We start from the raw sequence: 21,469 nt of genomic DNA, 5'->3' as shown, positions 1-21,469 counted from the left end.
ACATTGGCCCTTTTCCAGTCCTCAGGGACTTGGCCCGAGCACCAGGAGTCCTCAAACAGCCATGCCAATGGCTCTGCAATGACACCAGCCAATTCCCTCAGCACCTGTGGATGAAGGTCATCTGGACCTGCTGACTTGGACACATCTAAGCCCTCCAGGTAATCCTTAACTAGGTCTGAACTAACAGTTGGGGGACTTGCATCCTTCCTGGGCCTCTCTGCGTTATCACCCGAGAGCACCCCATTGTCAGCAGACAGGAACACTGAGGCAAAGAACTTGTTGAAGAATTCTGCCTTTTCTCGTGCGTCCGTCACCAACAGCCCTGCCCCGCCCCGCCCCGTAGGGGTCCAGTGTTACCCTGAGACTTCTTGCTACCTATATACTTGAAAAAGGACTTTTTGTTATCCTTAATCCCAGAAGCTAATCTGAGCTCCAGTGCTGCTTTAGCCTTCCTTACCAAATCCCTACAAGCTCAGGTCAGGGAGGTATACTCCTCCTTTGTCCCTGCCCCCTGCTTCCATCGCCAGTATGTTTTTTTCTTTGCCCTCAGGCCAGCCTGGATATCTGCACTCAGCCATGAAGGTTTCTTGGACCCTTTTCCCGCCTTCCTGCGCAGAGGAATTGCATCCTGCTGCGCCAAGGGTAGCCTCCTTGAGGAAGGACCACCTTTCCTGGACCCCCATACTAGCTACACCCTGGGCTCCGAGTGCCTCCCTGACTACTGCCCTGAGTTAGTTATCTATTTATAATAGATAACTAACTGACTATGTTATCCCCTGTGATTTTGACTGATCACCAATGTAATCCATGTATATAAGTGCAGGAATACTGAGTAGGAGTGGCATTACCTCTGATATTTGCATTGCAATAATGTTTTCAATAGTATGTCCAACTGGTGCCTACACTTCCAAAGAAATGTTGCAGAGTTCAGAAAATTGCTGCAAGAATGTTTCACAGTCTGCAAAGCCTACCTTATTAATGGCAAACTTCAGCTCAATCTATTTATCTAATAGGTGACTTAGTCATGGGCTAAAGATATTTAGATAGGAAGAAGATTTGAAAGTAAAGAACTCTCTAGCCTGTCAGGGAAAGGCAAAAAGAGATCAATAGCTGGAATGTGAAGCTGAACACATGCAGACTAGAAACAAGGTGTACAACTTTATCAGTGAGCATGATTTGCTGTGGAGGCATCATGACAGGAGAGGTTTTTTTTTAAGGAGGGACTTGAAAGAGAAAATGAGATAATTTATTGATGTTAAGGGATATCTCCTAAGCATAAGTGATAGCATGGGGGCAAACTGAAGGTGCTTATTTGAAAATCCAGCAAGTGTGTGCTGGAGTTTGATATTATGGGGTGATTTGAAGGGAGGACTTGGCTTCCTGACATGAATGAAAGATGTTGGTAGAGTTGGGTACAGGCTTTAAAGGGTTTGAAAATGAAGGCAAGCATCTAACACTGTGATAGAGCAGGGGAGACACTGGAAGGATATATAAGGAAGGTTATTGTAATTAAAGCCATGGTGAAGGAAAATATATTTTGCAGTCATTGTTCTTTGGGTAAATGTGATATATTGGATTAGACCAACTAAACAGTTGGAAAAATCTGTTCTTTGCAAGCTTTTGGGCACAAATGCCCTTCTTCAGGTATATAGACAGTCTGTTGGTGAATTATGTGCTCTCCTGAGTAGTATAGAAGTCAAAATGCATGTCTGAAAATACAAATGTGACCGTGAGGATCAGAGGGATGGAAGACAATAGGTGTGAGATAAGAAAAGGTGGGGGGGAAGGGGCAATGTTGAACTAGCAATAGAAGAATGTAGCTGGTAAAATGCAGATGAGTTACCTGGGGTTATTAAATGGCAGGCAGGTCATAATGTGCCATAAATCCAATGTCTATATTTAGTCCATAAACCTACTGGATACAAAAAATCATGACGTGAAGTTCGTAGGCTTATCTACGAACGGTGTTTTGTAAATTCCCTTTGAGGATTAGAACTGAAAAATAGAGGGAAAGTGGTTATCTTGTGATGCTGAATCCACCCCAAACTTTGCCGCTGCTGCCAGCCACTCAGCACAGTCCTGGCTCAATGCCCCACCTCCACCCATGCTCTGGAAAGAGCTGGGGCTGTGCTGGGCGGCTGGTGGCAGCAGCGCTGGGAGCGGAGCGGCATCAAAATTTGGGGTGGATGCAGCATCCTTCCAGTGCCGCTGGTGTCTGCTCTGAACCCAGCCCCTGCCAAGAAGAGCCCTGTGCAACCCTGGCTGCAGCCTGCCCCACCCTGCCCTGCACAGATCTTGGGAGCACATGCCTCCCCTGTGCCCTCCTGGGGTGTAAGTAGCAGTGGGAGCCACCCTCCCCACGAGCTGCAGCTCTAGCCTCCCCCCGCCTCGCTTGGGCAGCACCTGCCCCTGTCCCCCCCTCACCACAGGGGGGTTTTGATCTGCCCCCCAAGCCCTTTCCCTCCCCACTCTCCTTCCACCCCACCTGACTTACCAGCTGGAGGCAGCTTTCCATGCTGCCGGCTGTGCTTCTTGCTGCCTGAGTGATGCACTGTGGCTATGCACAATGTGGGCATTTATTGGCCAAATAGTTAGCCCTATCTGGCCAATATCTGATACAGCCAGTTTACATTGGAACCGATCCAATATTGGACTGATGTATCAGTGCACCTCTACTAGATATTGATCACAGTGTCTAAAATGGAATTGTTGGTAGTGGAGTATTAGAGAGTCTGATGGATGGGTGATGGTTATTAAATTTGTGATGAAAGCAATCTGATATTGCAGGTTTTTGGTCCAGATGATAAGGATATCATCTATATATCTTGCATATGGTATGGGTTTGATGGTGCAGTTCTTGAAGAATTCTTCTTCCAGGTGGGCTGGATAGGACTGAAGCAAGATTTCGTCTGTGAAAGCTGGAGAAAATGTTGGTGCAGTAGCTGAGAGACAGATAAGAGCTTAGACAACATGTTCAGCTGTGTAAATGGTAGGAAAGGCAACATCTCATGTATTATGCAGAAAAACCTCTGCAAGACATGTGAGTCTGGATCTGAGGACCTCAAGAAATCGGGGTCAGTCAGAACTGATATGGAATCTATTAGTATATACTGTGTTTTGCTATCTTGACCACAGTGACAGAAATGAACTGGGTATGTAATGGTATGAACACTAAAGAAATTCCCCTGCATTTATTTTGACTATTTATAGGTAATAGTGGGAAAACAGTGTCCCCAAATTAGAGAAGGGAAAACTCTCATTTTAAACATGTCTCAGACAAATATTTCTATTAGGTCCTTTACAGTCTAACTCCTGTAATACATGGTTCTTCCAGCATGAGTGGCATAAGATACCCTGGATGGACAAAGCCACCTCCCTCTATTACTACTCAAGTTGTCAGTCCCCTTCTCACTTGCAGCTAGAATTCTTTCAGGCATATTCCCCACCTCTCTGCTATTGTCCTTTTTAAATCTGTAGCCATCTTTTGTTCTTACTGGCTATTTTCCAACGGCTTTGTTGTTGTTGTTTTTAAACAAACAAACAAAACCTTTTAGCAGTTATGTTCAGTACAGACCTGCAGAGCCTCTTATCTGACAAGTGTAAGTCTTGGGTCTTAAGTCTTCAGTAATGTTGTGCACATTTTATACATTAAATATCTAGACTGTTTTGCCACAGTATCAGTTTTACTCCTGTCTTTGTACTTTTTCATGTTATATCTGAAACATACAATTCCCTTTCCTTAGTGCTCCCAACATCCTCCCTCTTTACTTAAGTAATTGTTTGGATTATACGTTGACTGTGGAATCTTTCAACAACATCCTGCCAAAGCAGAATTTGAATTACTGTCTTGAGTTTGAGTCTCTATCTGGTCACAAGGGTGTCTTTCTGGTTGTAAGTTCTTTTAAGGTGGGGAAAAGTGTTTTCTTTTCTGTGCTATTGAGTCCAGGGCTGTAGTGACACTTTAGTATGCACTAAAAATGTCCAACTCCATTTTTTTGTATATAGCACCATTCCTGCAGAGCAGCAGGTAGAGTTCAAGCAACTGTCTGATGCCATTCAGGAACTGCGGCAACTTCTAAATACTGAGTATTGTCGAAAAACGGTATGACATTTATATTTCTCTCTAGTGCTTAGTGTTTTTGATTATGGATATTATTCTTTTGGTTTGTCAGAAAACATTAGAGTGTTACTTCTGACTAAAACAGAAGATACAAAATCAAAATATGAAGGTATTTATTAGAGGTGCACCGATACATTGGTCCTAAATTGGATCGGCACGGATATGAGGAAAATTGAGAGCATCGGTAATAGGCTTTTTTTGACTGATACGGCCTATAAATGCTGTGGCGCTGGGGAGGGGGGTGTGGGCTGCAGTCACCCCAAAATTTGCCCCTGCCCACCCTGAGCATAGTCTCGCCTAGTCCCACTGGGAAGAGCCTGGCACAGCCCTGGCCCCAGCTTGCTGCAGTAGCCTGTCCTTGCCCATGCGCAGATCTGGGGGCACATGCCTTCCCCCCTGCCTCCCCAGGCCCAGTTGCCGTGGGCCCCAGCTGCCCCCCATCCCGGTTGGGCTGGAGTGTGGTGGCTGCAGTGGCTCCGGCTCACCTGGGTAACAGCAGAGCGAGTCCAGCCCCAGCATGGGCTGTAGGGAGCAGGAGGAGAGGCCTGTGACACCTCCCCTCCCCTGGGCCTGGGCTGCTGTGCTGCAGCAGGCACCATGGTCATGGTCCCTCCTGCCCCTCAAGCAGCATCTCCCAGCTGCCCTGTTCCTGCAAGCATGAGCACCAGCCCCAGTGCTGTCAGCCTGGCCACACAGCTCTCCCCTGCCCTCTTACCCCGCACTAGAAGGGGCAGGTGCCTTTCTGCCACCCCTCTGCCCTGCCACAGCTCGCAACCCTTTGAAATATTCTTGTGACCCACTTTTGGGTCATGACTCGCGGGTTGAGAAATGCTGTTCTAAGCAGCTAAGAGAATACTGTGGCTATCATTGGGTGATGGTGAAATTTGAAAGGCTTGCTCTTAAAAGATCAAAAGACCCTGACCACTTTAAAGGTGACCCTGGTAGAAGGGAAGGGGAGGGGGTGGTCAGTATGACATGAGGCTGACAAACTGACGGGGAAATGGCCAGAAGTTGCAGGCCAACTGGCTCAAGCAGGGGCAGCTAACAAACTATGAAAGGGCCATGTGGTTAGACTTCTTTCTGTGGTTTTTACCTTATGTATCTTCTGTATTCCTACTGTTTTCAAAATTGAGAAGTACTCTCTTGGTGCATCTACATGTGTGCTTTACTGCAGACTAATTAACTTCTCAGTAAAGCATCACAGTCTACACGTGTGTTGGTATTAAGGGGCAGTAAACTAATTCACTCCACCATAGGATAGTACTGTCGAGGACAGTACTACAGTGGAATACTTTACTCTGCTGAAATGGACATGTAGATGTCAACCAGGGGCATAAATTGCACCTGGTCAGCCCAGCCAACCAGGGTCTTGACTCCAATTGCTGCTATTTTGGGCACACATGTAGAACCAATCATCCAAGAACAGTTGACACTGGCATGGGCTGCACCAGAGTTTATTGCGTCTTGACTCAAATTGCTGCTATTTTGGGCACACGTGTAGAACCAGTCATCCAAGAACAGTTGGCACTGGCATGGACTGCACCAGAGTTTATTGCATCACCTTAATTTCACATGCAGATGCACCCATTGAGATAATTGTCCCTATATATAACCACAGCTTCTGGAGAGAAGTCTATAGCAGGGTCTCTGACCCCAGTGAGACCTTCTGTAGTATTCATGGTTGATGGTAAGGGGGTTGTAATCCAAACTAATGTTGCATCTCAGGTGAGAGGTAAGGGCCTCGACACCTGTGGAAGGGTACTTGGTGTCAGAAGTGCAGAAGCTATATAGTAAATACTCAGGTCACACATGTAATTGGCTCCTTTCTTAACTGTTGAACTGTTTTCTTCATTAGACAGCTTTGCAAGAAGTAACCTCACAAAAAAAATCAGAAGTTTCGGAGAGAACCCGAAGTCTTGTAAGTATAATACAATTTAACTGGTGTATGAATGGTAGCCTGCAGTAAGTGATGGACCTTGTCTTTTGAGAGTTTCATATTTAGCTAGAGTTTTTTCACGAGAAGCACAATGTGAGCAGTTTAGAAGATGAGATTTAGAATTACATTATAGAAGCCACTTTGTGCGATGATTAATCTACACGAGAATTGAGTCTTTTTTTTCTTGTCACATTTGAAATGCCATTTTCTGTAGCAGAAGTTCCTTTAGGCCTTCTCTAAGGCTAGAGTAGGTATATCTATTTTGTTTAGGGAGCACTGTGTCTACATAGTTGCTATTTGGGGTTAAAATGTTCAACCATTTAAAAGTGAAGAGCAGCAGGGAGAACACACAATATTATTTTAAGAACTGCTCAAATGCTGAAGCAGTCTGAGAAGGGTAGCTGAAATTTAACAGGGGAGAAATGCTCATAGAAGATAGACTTAAGCATTTCAAAATCTTTTTAACTTAACCAATTTACAGGGCTTTGCAAATGTTGCCATTGGCACACTGGGCATTTTGTATGCTATGGGTCAAATAAGGCTTGAATCTATGGCACGAGTTCAGGTTCCTTTCCAGACTGTGTAAGGTCCCATAGGATTGATAATTCTAGAGGTGCACTGATACATTGGTCCGATTACTGGATTGGCACCAATTGTAAAGAAAATTGACTGTACTGGAAATCACTCTGATGTGGCCGATTTTTAATTTGGCCGATTTTAAATGTCCTGTGCATGAGCACAGCCTCAGCGTAGCATGTAGGTGGCAAGGAGCACAGCCTGGCAGCTTGGAGAGCTGGGTGCAGCTGATAAGTCCTGTGGTGGGAAGGAAGAGGTGGGGGGGGGGCACAGATCAAGGCCCCTGTGGTGAGTGGGGAGCAGGGCAGGGGCAGGGGCTGAGGCAGGCACTGCCCAGCCAGGGTGAGGTGGGCACAGGACGGAGCTGAGGTATGTCCGGCAGGTGCAGGGAGGGGGCTACTGGGGGTGAATTCTGCAGCCCTGCCTCCTATAGCCCCCACCCAGCACTGTTGCTGCCCTCCCCAAGCACAGCCTGGCCCAGCCCCTGCAGGAAAGACCCCAGTGCAGCCCCAGCCTGCAGTGGCAGCTGCCCCACCCTGCTCCGCTCACAGATCTGTGGGCAAGCATCCCCCATACCCTCCTGGGGTGTGCACTGCAGTAGGAACTGCAGCTCATCCAGGGGGCTCAGCTTCCTCCCGTGCCTGTTCCACCTGGGCTGGACAGCCCTGGCCCCACTCCTCCCTCACTGCAGGGGCTTTGATCTGCCACACCTCTTCCCTCCCTGCTCCCCTTCAACCACAGATTTACCAGCTGGACGCAACTCTTCAAGCTGCAGGGCTGCATATTGGAAATCAGATCGGTACCAGCCAATATGTCTCCTTAAAAATTGGCTATCGGTATTGGCCCCCAAAATCTTTATCAGTTCACCCCTAGATAATTCTAATGTTACTTACCTTCCATTTCAGTTTGAAATTAAAATCCTTTGTGGAGGTGGTGAATTTCTCTTTCTTTTTGGCCTTAAATCAGAAAAAGTGATTGAGTCAGTGGTGTTGCTCAAGATACAGCCTTATCACTGACCTGCAGTGCTGCCTTGTGGGTCTTGGATTGGCCCCATGTGCTGCATGCAGCAATGTATAGTAGAACTCATCTGGTGTGCTCTGCACTTGGGGCTGTGGCTGAACCTGATGTGTGTTGCACACAGGTGTGGGGCTGATCCAAGGTACACAATGAATACGGCATTAATACTGGACTGGCCCTGAATTCTGCATCCTGATCTGGTCTATTTTGGGTCCACAGACTGGCTCCTTACGCTGCAGTTGGCATGCACAGGTTGTCCAGTGCAAGTGCCACATGCAGTGCACACCCTATATGGACTCTTCATACCACATACAGCGTGTAGTTCTGGGATCAGTGCATGCTGCATACAGTGACCATACCAGGCTGGCTCTGCATGCTGACTCTGTGCTGGTCTGGTTTGTGGGTGTGATTTGGCCTGCAGGCTGGCTTCATTCCTGTCATTAGGCTCATGGGGCCTGATGTGTTAGATACTGCTGGACCTAGATCATTATGATAACATACGAGTACCCAAATGAATTAGGTAGGTTAAAAGGGGATGGGATTGTATTGTGCATCAGCTGCTTTGTTGCAATTGCACATGTGCATGCTCTTACTCTGCAGTGAGTAGAAGCTAAAGAGCTTATGTACAAGCAGTTACCACAAGTAACTGGTGTACAATAAAGCTCTGCCTCCTTAACACCTGGTACGTTACCCATATGTCCATACTCACAGTTTGAGATAGTATAATATACAAGGAGAAGAATATTGTTGAGATTGGGATTGAAGAAAAACTTCATACTGCATTATATTAGAAGGTGTCTAATTATGTAATTCAAGATTATTTCATTCCATGAAAACAAGAGTATAATGCAGAGGTAGGCAACATTTTTTGGCTGGAGTGCCAAAAAAGCCACATTGTCTATCTTGGAAGGTGCCGGCGTGCCAGCATGCCAGAAAAATGAAACGTGGGGGGGGTGTACATAGTAGGACACACTGTGTATTGGTATATTTAATGATCATAAATGTTGCCTTTTTTGTTGTGTATTCCTTTTTTGTTGAGCATGTTGCAATGAGAAAGAGACAAATAAGAGAAAGAGGAGATAGACAGAAAGAGAAAGAAAAAGGAGAGCTCAGAGAAAACCAGGCACACGCACCCAGAGAACCATGTGCGCAAACGCAGAGAACCAAAACACACCCAGAACAGACAAATGCACACACAGAACTAGACAGAGGCAGACAAACGCACAGAACTAGATGTGCGGGTGCATGGAGCCGGGTTCTTGGGCCACTGGACAAAGTCTGACCCAACAATGCCCTGGTCCCGGCAGAGCCCCTGTGCTTCCTTAGGGAGCCAGTCCCTGGGCTGCAGTGCAGCTGGCCAAGGCCACGGCCCAGAGCCTGTCTATCAGCCCACCCACCCACCCCCCCAGCGCAGCTAAGCTCGCAAAAGGTGCAGTGCTCCTGGCAAGTGGCAGCACCAGCTTTATCCTTTGCGGGGCTGGGCCAGAGCTGGGCTTGGAATGGGTGGGAGTCAGGCAGACTCAGCGGCAAGCCTTGCTGCAAGCAGTTTGGGCTCTGTGGTTGGCAGCAGCTACCAGAGCCTGGGCCAGCTGCAAACAACTGCTCCGGGTTCCGGCATCAGCTCCATACCGGCAGGTGCACATGTACCTTGGAGCGGATGGTGGGGATAGGGCGTGAGGTAGCACAGCCCTTCCACTGTCTACTCTGAGGTGCGCATACAGTCGCTGCCAGCATGGAGCTGATGCTGGGGCTGTGGAGCCTGGTGAGGCTGTTTGCAGCCTGCCTGCTGCAGCTGCCTGGAGCTCAGGCTGGCTACAAACAGCTGCACTGGGCTCCAGAGCCCAGCCATCAGCTCTGTGCGGGCAGCAGGGAAGAGGCCAGGGTTGCACTGATCGGGCCGTTCCCCCACCATCTGCTCTGAGGTGTGCGTGCACCTGTCAGTATGGAGCTAATGCCAGAGCCCGGAGCAGATATTTGCAGCCTCCTGGCTGCATCCAGCCCAGACTCTGGGTAGCTGCTGCCAACCACGGTCTGCTTACAGCAGGGCTTGCAGCTGTCCAGCCATCTGCTGGGAGCAGCCCCGGGGTTCGTGGCTGGCAGCAGCTGTCTAGAGCCCAGGCTGGTGGTGGTGTGCTGAGCAAAATGCCGTGCTTGACACATGTGCTGGGGGTTGTTGACCCCTGGTATAGTGTTAAGGTTGCATGTGCTTGCTACCTTTTGTAAATTTCTGGCTTGAATACTTAGCTGTACAACTGTAACATTGTTAAAAACAGTTTAGTATTTGATATAAAAATTACATCATCTTTTTAAGTTTTTGAAGGATTTGAAAACACTCCATGGTAATGGGTGGGTAAATAGGACAGTACCTACATTTCTGGCAATAGCTTTTGCTGCCTTAGATATATTGTAACGTGTCCTGACCAATATTCTCTTTTCATAGTATAAGTAGTGGGCAACAGAAACAAACACAAATCACAAATATTCTTATGAATAAAGCTGGCTTTCGAGTTCTATTGATACTTGTGCCCTTTTATTCATGAGCATTTGGGTATATTAATTCTGATTGCTGAGAATCTTTGTAGCTAGCAGGAATGTGGCAAACAGTCTGTAATCATGTTACTTAAAACTGTATAATGATGGGAGCTGAATGTAAGCCTTATGGTCGTAACTCAGGTATTTCCTTACCTGAGTGCTTTGCATGGCAATTACAATATGCTTTTGGATAACTTAATAATTTTGGTGGTTTTTAAACAAAAATGCTAAAATGATTTTCCTGATGTGGAACTACATAGTCTGTAGACCAGTGAGCGTCTTGTGTTAATATGAATTGTGCCTCTCTGAACATTTTTCCTCACTTAAATCAGAAAACAAGTGCTCACTTGACTTGAAATTAAAATATATATTAAAGTATTAAATATGAAAATTAAGTATTAAAATGGTTGGTAGAGATAAAGTATATATTTTAATTTTCTTGTTAATTAGAATGAGCTAAAAGTGATGATAGCTACATTAAAAGAAGAACAAGAGCAGCTGAAATCGCAAATTGTAGAGTCTCCAGAGGAACTGAAGAATTACAAAGAACATATGAAAGAGACTGTTCAGAAACTAAAGAAAGCTAAGGTGAGACTTGATTGATTAGTGTACTTTTGGTTAATTTTGTTCTGTCATAGGGAAAAGACCAGTAATATGAGCCTTTTTCTTCTGGAAAGATATGGAGAGCTGTTTGTGATTTATTTTTTTAAGTCAATTGGTGATTTAGTTTGGAAATGTTTTCTAAAGAATTTAAAAAACAAAAGAAATAAGCAAACCCTGCGTCTTTGACCTTTTCCTACGCTGCAGGGTGCAGAGTTGCTAGACCTAGCTTTAAACGGAAACAAGTTGTTAGGCTGGCAATGTGCAGCCTAACAAAGGCTAATTTATCCTTTTGGCACACCATAAACTAGCTCCACTCCTTCTCCAAATGCCATTTTGATCCCCTTCCCTCTATCTGATCTCCTGTTGTGCTTCCTACTTCCTGCCCTGTGCTCCCTGCGAGATCTCCTGCTCTGCCTCAGGCTCCCTGCCCTGTCTCCCACTGTTCTGCCTGTCCCCTCCCTGATCTGCAGTGTGTCACTCACAGAGGCTGCCTGTACCATTTGTGGCATTTGTGCCACAGGTTGGTCACCCCTGGATTAGTTCACATAGAACTGTGTGGCTGCAGTTAGAAGACCTTGTCCACTGTGCAAGCTATCTGTGTTATCTACTTGCAGGTTGAAGCCTGCACTGTAGATCTATTCTCTGTGGATGTGTAGTAAGATTTCCTCTAAGCATGCTGGGACCACTCATGCTTTGGTAACTCCCATCCAAAACTGCTCTGCTTTATTACTAAACTTGGAGACCTTAAATTTCTTGTTCCTTGTCCCTGTCTCTGGTGTCCTGGCATTTCAACATGGGAATGGCAGTTGTCTTACAGCTCTTGATCAGGTGCTCCAGAATTATCTCTGTTCTCACTTAATATTTCTGAAGCTGGAGTTTTCTCTCTGTTAGTTTTGGATAAAATGGTCCCAGCTTAATTTCAAAATGATCATAGATTCATTCAAGTTCAAAATAATTCTAAAGGAAAAAGTTTATTTAGGGAATCCAATCCACTTAAAATCCTAGCTACAAAAAGCTAAAAGTAGCTTCAGGAACTAGACATATCCCTGAGTCCCCCTTCTAATTTATGGTTTTTACAATCCTTTCTTCCAATTAAATGTTTCACTACTGTTGAGGTGTGAAAAGGCCTATAGCAAATGAGAGGAAACTAAATGGCTATGTAGGGAGAGAATTGGTATTGGCTAAGCCTATGTCTGTCAAATGCACAAAATAAGCAGGGGAATATAGAAGAAAATGTCTCTAACTTCAGTTACATGCCCACCTTTTTATTTAACTTAAAAACAGTAGGTAGACACAAGAGGCACACAAAAACATACCATTCATAAAGTTTGTGTTTGTCTTTTATAGCTTGTGATCAAGACTGGATCATTTATACATTTAGTGAAGTGTGCATAATTCACACTCCTTCAGATTTCTCTCTGTGATTATGTAGCTTTTGTTTTTGCGGGGTTATGGTGGTGGTTATTACTATTTGACTGCTGTCAGACATCCTGGCTTTTGCTGCTTTTATTTTAATTATACTTTTCCACTGTATCACTTGCATTTCCACCCCCCCATAAGAGTTTGTAACACACTGAATTAATTGGTTTATTTCCTCCTATCTAAATATTTGGTTAGATATCATACTTATAAATCCTCCATTGCCTTCCAAAAGCAATGATTCCTTTCCTGCTGCCTAGGGTTGTTATAGTCCAAATGTATAACCTTTTTGTAAAGCTAAAATTTGAATTACTGTATTTTTTAAATTTTTGTTTCCTTCAGAGTGCAGGAACAAGGGTAAGAGTAAATGTGTGTTGCTGTATTAAAGAAGAATGAATATATTTCTATTAATAGCCCTTCCTTAATTTTTAAAGCAAGATATCATTGAGAAGTATGAAAGTTATCGAGACTTAGTTGAGATTCTGCCATCATGTCAGTTGGAGGTGCAGTTATACCAGAAGAGAATGCAAAGCCAAGGAGAAAATGTGGACAGAATGGCCAGCATCTTATCAGAGGTTTGTATCAGATGTGCGATATCTTCTAATGTGGAACTTATTTCAAAGCAAAACAGTATCTTTCAGCTCCCAGATATAAGTCTGTTAAGTCCTTCATCTACTTTGCCAGTCATCTTTCATTTCAATAATTCCTTTTATCCCAAAGAATGTCAAGCCACATCAAAAGCTGTGAAATGCAGCTATTGGTTAGCTGGAGAATAGGAACCACTCTACATCACTGAAGAGGAAAGGGAATCTCTAACCACCTTTATTAGTGTCTGAGTCCCAATAGTGGAAACTGTTAACCTTATAGCCATTTTGTATTGTTGGGGATGTGGGAGGGAAGAGTTGTATGAAGGAAGGTGGAAAAGGAACACATGAATTTGACTTTGTTCTGTTTATAGATAGATTAGAAACTTAAAGCCTGAAGTATCATTGTACTTGAAACTATTTATTTTAATGACAACTAGAAATGTTGTTATCATTACTATAAGACCAGCATTTATTAATTAAACTTTAGCAAGGACCAACTTCATAACAAATGTTGCACCTTGCAACAGTTCCTATAAGTTTTAGTAAACAATGCCAACACTGACCGTTAATTAATCTTAAGGTTGCCCTCAAGCCAATATCTGCTGATTCTCTATTCAGGAAACCAATGGTACTCAACTTCTGATCCATTTCTGTAATGTGTTTGGAACTTACCTGTATGCTTCAGGTCTTGAGTGTGTGCAGTTAGTCAGCAACAGTTGCACAAATCCCTGGTCCCTTGTTTTGACACTTTTGTACTGCCTGGGTGCAGAGACAAGCCAGAAGGAAAGATCTAGCAATTTGCAGAATGATTTCCAATTCCTGCTGTGAATGGTACAAAGGAATCTGGGATATATCTTTTGCCACACTTTCAAAATAAGAAGCACAATGGGAATATGTTTTGGTGTGGGATATATAAGGTATGTTGTTAAGATATGGCTTGGTTTGGTTGAAGATGACCTCAAGCTTGATCTGAAATATCGATGTTAGATATGTCCTAAATGATGTGACCTCATCAAGCCATATTTATTAAATATTTGCTAAAAGCTGAGATTAATGCTTGGATTTACAGTAAAAGTCAACTGATTTCATAGTCGTAGATGCTAGGGTCAGAAGGGACCTCAACAGATCATAGAGTCTGATCCCTTGCCTAGGTAAGAAAGAGTGCTGGGGTCAGATGACCCCAGCCAAATGCCTATCCAGCCTTCTCTTAAAGACCCCCAAGGTAGGGGAGAGCACCACCTCCCTTGGAAACCCATTTCAAATTTTGGCCACCCTTACCGTGAAGAAGTTTTTCCTGATATCTAGCCTGATATTTGCCAGCTATCAAAATAAGAATGAGTAATTTTTTTATTTTAGTAAATATCTAGTAGAGAAATACAATGTCTTTAGTCTTTCAGAATTGCTTTTCAGTATTTTTTTCTAAAATTCTACAGGTCAGAAATCTGGAGGACCAGATTGAGAGTGCTCAGAGAGAGCTGAAGAATGCCAAGACAGATGAAATGTCCTTAAAGAGACTAGTTACTGCTAAACATGAGAAGTTGTCTACAACTGGAATAAGGATAAAGAAGAAACATGAAGATGTTGAGCAATATAAGCACACAGTATTTGAGTATGGATGAGTTGGCATTTCTGCTTCTGCTACTTTATCTCTAATATACACTTCCAAAATTCATGTCCCTGGTACAAACATGTGGCCAATACTGTAGAGGGAAATGGGAGTGATGAGGAGGGATAGTTCTCTTAAGAACAGTAATGCTGTAGGCAGGGACTTGGGGTCTCAAATCAATAATTGCAATGTGACTGGATAGCAGTTCTTTTATTGGATTACTAATTTAATTTATAATGCGTATTCTTGGTTCTTTTATCTTTTTAAAGAAAATGTCACATTGGGATAATTTTCCAACTTATCAGATTTCAACAAATCCCCATTTGCCTTTCATGAATTGTTCCTAATTTCCCTTGCTACTTTTGCTCATTATCAAAGATGTTCGTGACCCATAGAGAAATGGGGGTTTGCATCTCAGAGGAGTTTTAACCTGATGTGACTCTTCTAAAAAAAACAAAAGGAAAAGTATAATTTGACCAAAGCTTCTCAGCCCATCTTCTTTTCTACTTGATACTATAGGGAAGTCCTAAGGTTCTGTTTATAACAAGATTATTTCCATGACGGAAGTCAATAATATTGCAAACACAGGACTAGTGGCCTCATTGTGAGATCAAGGGGTTGCTGGCCTGCAGTCGAGAGAGATCTGGGACATCAAGCTTTAATAACATCAGAAAGAACACACAAAATTATTGGCCAATTGAATTTTGTGGCATACTGCGGCATCTCAAATTCTGGTCGTTCTTAGTATTTGTGTATACTACAGAAACCCGAATCTAGACTTCATGGCAGAACTCCCTGGTTTCCTACTCTTTTTGAATTTTAAAGCAGCTTAAAATATGTCTAAAATGGAGGTGTTTCATAGTTGGTAGGGTTGGAAGGGACTTGAGCAGATCATCAAGTCTGACCCCCTGCCATGGCAGGAAAAAGTACTGGGGTCAAACGACCCCAGCAAGGTGTTCATCTAGCCTCTTCTTACAGATCCTCAGGGTAGGAGCCAGCTGTTGGTTCAGTTTGAAACAAAAAACAGTTTGAAATGAACACTGTAGCATAATGTTCCCTGCTAGTAAAGACTGCTGTCAGTTTCTTTCTTTTCAGCATACTGTAGATTTTACATTGAATGTACGTAACTTGTAGATGTGACCCCTATGTTCAGTGCTGGGGACAGAGCTTCTTATGTGGTTTTCATGTCACATCCTGGCTTGAACCCGATTGTGTTTTGGTCTAGACCAAGGGTTGGCAACTTTTCGCTAACAGCAGACCATATTCAGTCTTAAGGTGTGATGGAGTGTGTATATAATTTACACTTGGCAAATACACACAGCTGATGTTCCACCAAGTGAATCGAGTGGGAGGGGGATGAGGGGATTCTGTTTCTGTGAATGGCTATTTTAGTCAGGATCAGGCATTAGCTGTAGACTTTCACCAGCCAGGAAGGCCATGGCTTGAAGTCAAAAGTCTTAAATCATATCTTCTGGGAAGTGCTTAATCTGGTGGTCTTTAGTTGGCTCTCTCTGTTGTCATGTGAAATAATTCAAGTTAAGTTCTTCCCTGAGATGCGTCATGAGCTTGCTTGAGAAGGTGAAGGTTGTCACCTGCTGTCACAGTCTTGCTTGTATGTTAATGGGATGAGGTGGGCTAACAAAGGCTGTGGTGTCATTGTGGTGCTCATTAGGTGGGCCATATGGGATGCCTCATTACTGAGTTCATACATGGGTTGGAACTGACAGCAGATCATTTAATTCATGTCACTGTTATCAATGTCAAGCCCATGCCTAAGTATATTGGGTCTGTGTGGTAGGTAGATGTCTGGAATCTGGCCTCCTAGGTTCTACTTTTTTCCTTTGTCAAAGTTCCTGACAAAGGAAGTTGTTTATACCAATGGGATGGGCTGAGTGGGGGCTTTTTGGGGTTTTTTTGGTTTGCTAGATGCCATGGAAAAGGCTAAAGTACTCTTTTGCAACGTAAGCTGCTTGACTCCTGAGTGATTGCAGTTGAAGTTGGAGTGGGTTTGCTAGAAACATGGTGGCATAGCAACAAAGGAACTGACAACAGCAATAATAATGGGGCTGATAAATCCCCTGATTTCTTTTTTGCAGTCATTAAGTTTTTACTGATTTACACCTGTTTATCAGTTCAAATCTCTGCTAACTGGCACAAGTGGGGAATGACCCATTCCCCACTCGTGCAGGTTAACGGGGATATGAACTGAAAAACAGGTGGTGCTGGTAAACAAAAAGTACCCCTGTGCCGGTTATCGAAGGCACAGGTTTCTAGGTGGACACAGGGGGGGCGAGTGGTAGCAGCGGCTACATGCAGGGTTGGAGGGCTGGTGGCAGCTGCACAAGGGCTGGGGGAGGCTGGCTAGCGCTGCTGCCTGGGGGCACGGGGCTCCTGACTCTGACCTCAGGTGAGGCAGGCCAGGCTGTGGGAATCTTTCCTGGGGCAGATGGGTCCGAGCTGCACCCCAGCGGCTCTGACTTCAGCTCTGCCCTGGGTGCTAGGATCTGTGAGCTCCTGCAGTGGGCACTGTACCCAGCCGCTCTGCACGGGCCTGTGGGGCTGGAGCTGCTGCCTGGGGACATGGGGCTCTGACCCCAGCCGGGGCAGGAGGTGCTGGTGCTGGGGTCAGGGTTGGGTCCCCCCCTCCTCCCACCCCACATCTGGCCACAAGCCACTCCTCCTTCCCCACAAATGCCAGGGCAGCCTGGAGGGGTGTGAGTGCAGCCAGGAAAGAAAGGTAGGGTGCAGCACCATGTGCTTCCTACCACTAATCTGTGTGCGAAGATCCCAGCACAGGCCCCCCAGCACACAGCCCTCCTGGGGGATGCATAGCAGCAAGAGCCACGCCCCCCTGCCCTGTACCAATTTACAGCTCCCCCCTGATTTGCTCCCTACTGCAGCCCTGGGAACAGCTGATGGGCTGTGCCACGCCCTTCCCTCACCCCTTCCCTAGTCCCAGTTTTACTCCCTCCCTCCCCAATTTAAACTGATTTTTTTTTCCCTTTTCTTCCTTTTATCCTGATTTCATCCTGGTTGTTGTTTCAAAGATAAACCCTGAAAAATTCCTGGATTTATTTATTTTTTAAATAAACTGAGAATTTGGAACGTTAATTTTGAAGCATGTTCCACAGGGACAGGGCTGTCGAACATGTAAGGTCTGGTCATAATAGCTATTGATAACAGTGCAAAACTTAGTTGTTGCTTTTCCTGAATTGTTTTGAAAACAGGCCACCCAGATCCTTCTTAAACCCTGGAGTTTCCAAAAACTAATCTGTAAGCAATTTTCAAAGCACAGTGCAAATTAATTACGCCGTCTCAGTGATAGGAGTATTGTCTCATTTTAAAGATGAAATGACAGAAGTTCAGGTCCTACTTGGTGTTTTAGCTGGCCTTCACACCATACTGCCTACTAGAGCATGATGAATGCATTGTTCAAAGGTAGAAAACTACTGAAGACCCACACTTCAGCTGTTTTTATGTTGGTATGTCTCTAGTGAAGTCAGTTTTGACAGCAGATGAGAAACTTAATCTGTGATTATTAATGTAATGTACATTTTATAATGTTAATTATTAATACCTTTTGAATTTTGTTTTCTTGATGCTAAATGGCTTGAGGATTTAAGAGTAAAGTAACTTTCCTGATGCCAGTATGATAGAGATAATTGTGCCTGTAGAAAGATAAGTATTACTAATCCTGCAAGTGCAGCTCTGTATTATGATTTAGAAAATCACTTTCATTGACATACATCTGTGGTGCAAAATCCATCTTTGTGCTTGTGTTTGATTTGGGGTTAATGTCATGGTTTAGCACTCACTATTTCATTACTTATTGCTTTAGGCATTGTAACAGAGTGCAGGAAAAGAGAGGGGCTGTTTATGAGAAGGTGACAGCAATTCACAAGGAAATCAAGCAAATAAGATCCAAAGTTCAGCAGCTGAATGAGAACACTGAAAAAGAAAAAATGAAAGCTCAGGTGAGCATGAGCTCTTTTTTTAATTGTCTGGACTTGTGGTTGCTACTGAGGTGTCTTTATTATGAGTTCTGTAGCCATTATAATAAACCAAGAAGACTGTTCCATGTCGAAGCTTTTAAGAGTTGTAATCGCTGCTGCCTAATTAAATCTGAAAATGAGTTTCTAGGATCAGCATGATCTCACTTTCCTCCTTATCCACAAAAGAAAATCTGCCACAAAATCAGTACATGAGGCCGGTGGCAAAGAAATTAATGTTACATTAAGTATGTCAGTCAAGAGAGATCAAGAGTTCCATATAGCCCCTTTTATATGTTTGATATTCTTGAGTCCAAAAAGCCACTTCCCATTTCTCTGCCAGTAGCAAGAACACTGGAAGTAGTGAGACTAAAGATTAACTCATTGGAATTATGTAGTCCACAGGGTTTTAAATGTCATTGATTTTTAAGTTGTTTTCAAAATGTGTTAGCACATTAATTAGCAGCCACAGTTTGGCATGTTAACTGTAGTAAACTACTTGTGGTTATAGACCGCTATACTCCAAGGCAGAGCCAGCACCTGTGAGGTGTGGGAAGTGAGTTGTAACTTCTGGGCTATCCTACTTGGAGCGGAGGATTGTGGAGATGTTCCTGTGCTCTGATGTCCTGTCCACCTTCTCTGCTAGCACTAGCCCTTACTGATCCTGTACATTGATCCCTCTGGCAGCAGATGTAAGAAATACCTTGTCCTCATGCATTATCTACAGTCCACATGAGCTGTGTTCTCCTGAGAAACTTGGGTGTGCTGCAGGAGGGAGGAAAGAGGGACTGGGATGTGGCACAGTTGGCCTTCTGAAAACTCTGTGAGATCCCATGCCTAACAGGCTGTCTCATAACTTGAGGCTCTTAAAGGCCCTTATTCAGGGATCTGTGGGTTTGGGGAAAAATAGCAGCATACCAAGGAGGCATTTTCTTCCGGAGTATTTTGGATATTCAGGGCTGGTGTTCTATGACCCTAGAGATGGCTCATAGGAGAGTAGAGGGCTTTGCAGGTCTGGGAGTCAATTCCTGTGGACTTTAGGGGATGGCAAATACTCTTGCCCTCATTCCCCCTTTGTTCTAGCTTTTTGTCTTGCTCGGGGGTGCTTCCTCCTGAGTGGGACTGAGCATAGACTTGGAATCGATCAAGTTCATGCATAGTTTCTTAAATTGTCTGTTATTGCTGATACTTGATATTATTGTGCATATGCAAGAAATTAATTTCATCCTAATTATCTCATCTTAGGAGATCTACTTGAACCTGCGGGCTGGCTTGGAGAAGTACCATGAATCTTTGGCAAAGATAGCAGAGAACTATGCAACCTCAAGAGATGCAAAAATTGCTGAACTAAAGAGAGGACTGCTTAGTGTTCAGACTTCTTGAACTAGCTCTTAAACTTGCTTTCCTTTGTTCTGCTTTTATTATATTTATCCTCAGGTCCCAATTTGAAAGATTGCATTTTGTGTGGGAGGGATAATTACTCAAGGCAAAAAATCTGTTTCTCACAAAATCCATCAGTACACATTTCGTGTTACAGGTAAACCCTCAGTGTCAGCTGATTATTGTGGGTGCAAGAGGGCTTAGCCAGCCTGCTGACACTTATTTTTTTGTCAATTCTGATTCTTCTGATGGCAGAACTTGCCTGTGGCTTGCTGTTGGCTCTTAGAATAACTGTTTTTTCCCAGATGTTGATGCATCTCAACATGAAGTGCATCCTCAGATCTCGGTTTTGCTACATTTGAGCTATATTGAACAGAATCCGAATGACCCCATATTCTGTCTGATCCAGTGATCATAATCATAGTGGGACAATAATTTTTTCTTGGATGACCTCTGGTTTGCCTGGCCTCTGAAAAGCCCTCAGAGGAAAGCTTCTGACTTGGGGAACCATACAATTTTATTTAGTGGTGTCCCTCCGGAACCTTGAATTCAAGGTCCTTGCTTTGTGTGGTATTGAACATTCATTTGTTTCTACAGGATGAGTCCATATTTTGGTGAACACTGTTTAAAAAAGTGTGGACTGATATCCTGTACATTGCATAGAAATCACTATTTGACCAAATTGGGTATGAATTGTTATAGTACATATGTAATGCACTATATTTACACAGATATTGTAAAGACTTGTATAGTCTCACTTTTCTACTGTTTTCTTCCCCCTGTTCAGTGTGATCATTATCTCTTTGATATAACATTTAGTTTTTCAATCTAGAATACTGCCAGACACATTTTATTAGATTTTTCTTCTTTGCCCAAGACTGCTTCCTGCAATTATCACTCAGTTGAGAACTTCAGGATTTAGCTTTTAAATCTGTCTATTCATGTCCATTCTTCTGTTTCTCCCTTTTCTTTTTTATCTGGCTTTTCAGTATCTCCTGATTCTTTTTTTTTTTCCTCCCCACTTTGTTAAAGTCTGTTAGGGTAACATTTTTAAAAGGTATGTCATGTAAATGTTTTTTGAAAATAAGATTTCAGCATTTTTTACAGCTGCATTTAATCTATTTCTTAGTTGATGCAGGTTTTGTTTTAATTATTTCAACCCATCTCTCCAGGCACCAACATAAATAAAATATGATTACTAACATTAAACATTTTAATTTAATTAATTTGAGTATATTTCTAAGAATGTGTAATTTAAAAAAGTAGGAGAAATGCAAGTCATTTCATAGTAAAGGGGTAAACCTATATTCTAGAATCATAGAAAATTAGGGTTGGAAGGAACCTTAGGAGGACATCTAGTCCAACCCCCTGCTCAGAGCAGGACCATCTCCAGCTAGATCATTCCAGCCAGGGCTTTAAGCAGGACTTAAAAACCTCCAAGGCTGGAGATTGCATCACCTCTCTAGGTAAATTCCAATGCTTCACCACCCTCCTAGTGAGACAGCTTTTCCTAATATCCAATCTAAACCTCCCTTGCTGCAAAATATATATTCAAACCCATTTCAGAATAATGGAATGCAGAGATTGTGCCCACTTTTAAACTGCTTTCTGCAGATGGTAACGACCTGCAAGTCGGGTTTTAAGTTGTCCTACAACCAAAATGTTTAAGAAAGTGTTAAATTGCAACTATTCAGTAAGAAGTTG

The 21,469-nt window shown here is 43.6% G+C and overlaps 1 protein-coding gene across 2 annotated transcripts in view; it reads left to right on the top strand.

Moving 5' to 3' along the window:
• Nucleotides 1–20,388, top strand: part of NUF2 (NUF2, NDC80 kinetochore complex component) — a 31,952-nt gene extending 11,564 nt beyond the window's left edge. For both annotated transcript variants that reach the window (XM_019530846.1, XM_019530845.1), the window contains 7 exons: nt 4,006–4,102; nt 5,976–6,038; nt 10,632–10,769; nt 12,638–12,778; nt 14,224–14,399; nt 18,235–18,370; nt 19,631–20,388. In XM_019530846.1, the coding sequence (XP_019386391.1) occupies nt 4,006–4,102; nt 5,976–6,038; nt 10,632–10,769; nt 12,638–12,778; nt 14,224–14,399; nt 18,235–18,370; nt 19,631–19,768 (889 nt within the window). In that variant the 3' untranslated portion in view covers nt 19,769–20,388. The remainder of the gene's footprint in view (nt 1–4,005; nt 4,103–5,975; nt 6,039–10,631; nt 10,770–12,637; nt 12,779–14,223; nt 14,400–18,234; nt 18,371–19,630) is intronic.
• The last annotated feature ends 1,081 nt before the right edge of the window (nt 20,389–21,469 follow it).

The sequence above is a fragment of the Crocodylus porosus genome, unplaced genomic scaffold, assembly GCF_001723895.1.
Source record: "Crocodylus porosus isolate Cpor-Errol unplaced genomic scaffold, CroPor_comp1, whole genome shotgun sequence".
Taxonomy (NCBI): domain Eukaryota; kingdom Metazoa; phylum Chordata; order Crocodylia; family Crocodylidae; genus Crocodylus; species Crocodylus porosus.
The sequence above is the reverse complement of the archived record's forward strand: the minus strand, read 5'-3'. Positions and strand labels throughout refer to the sequence as shown.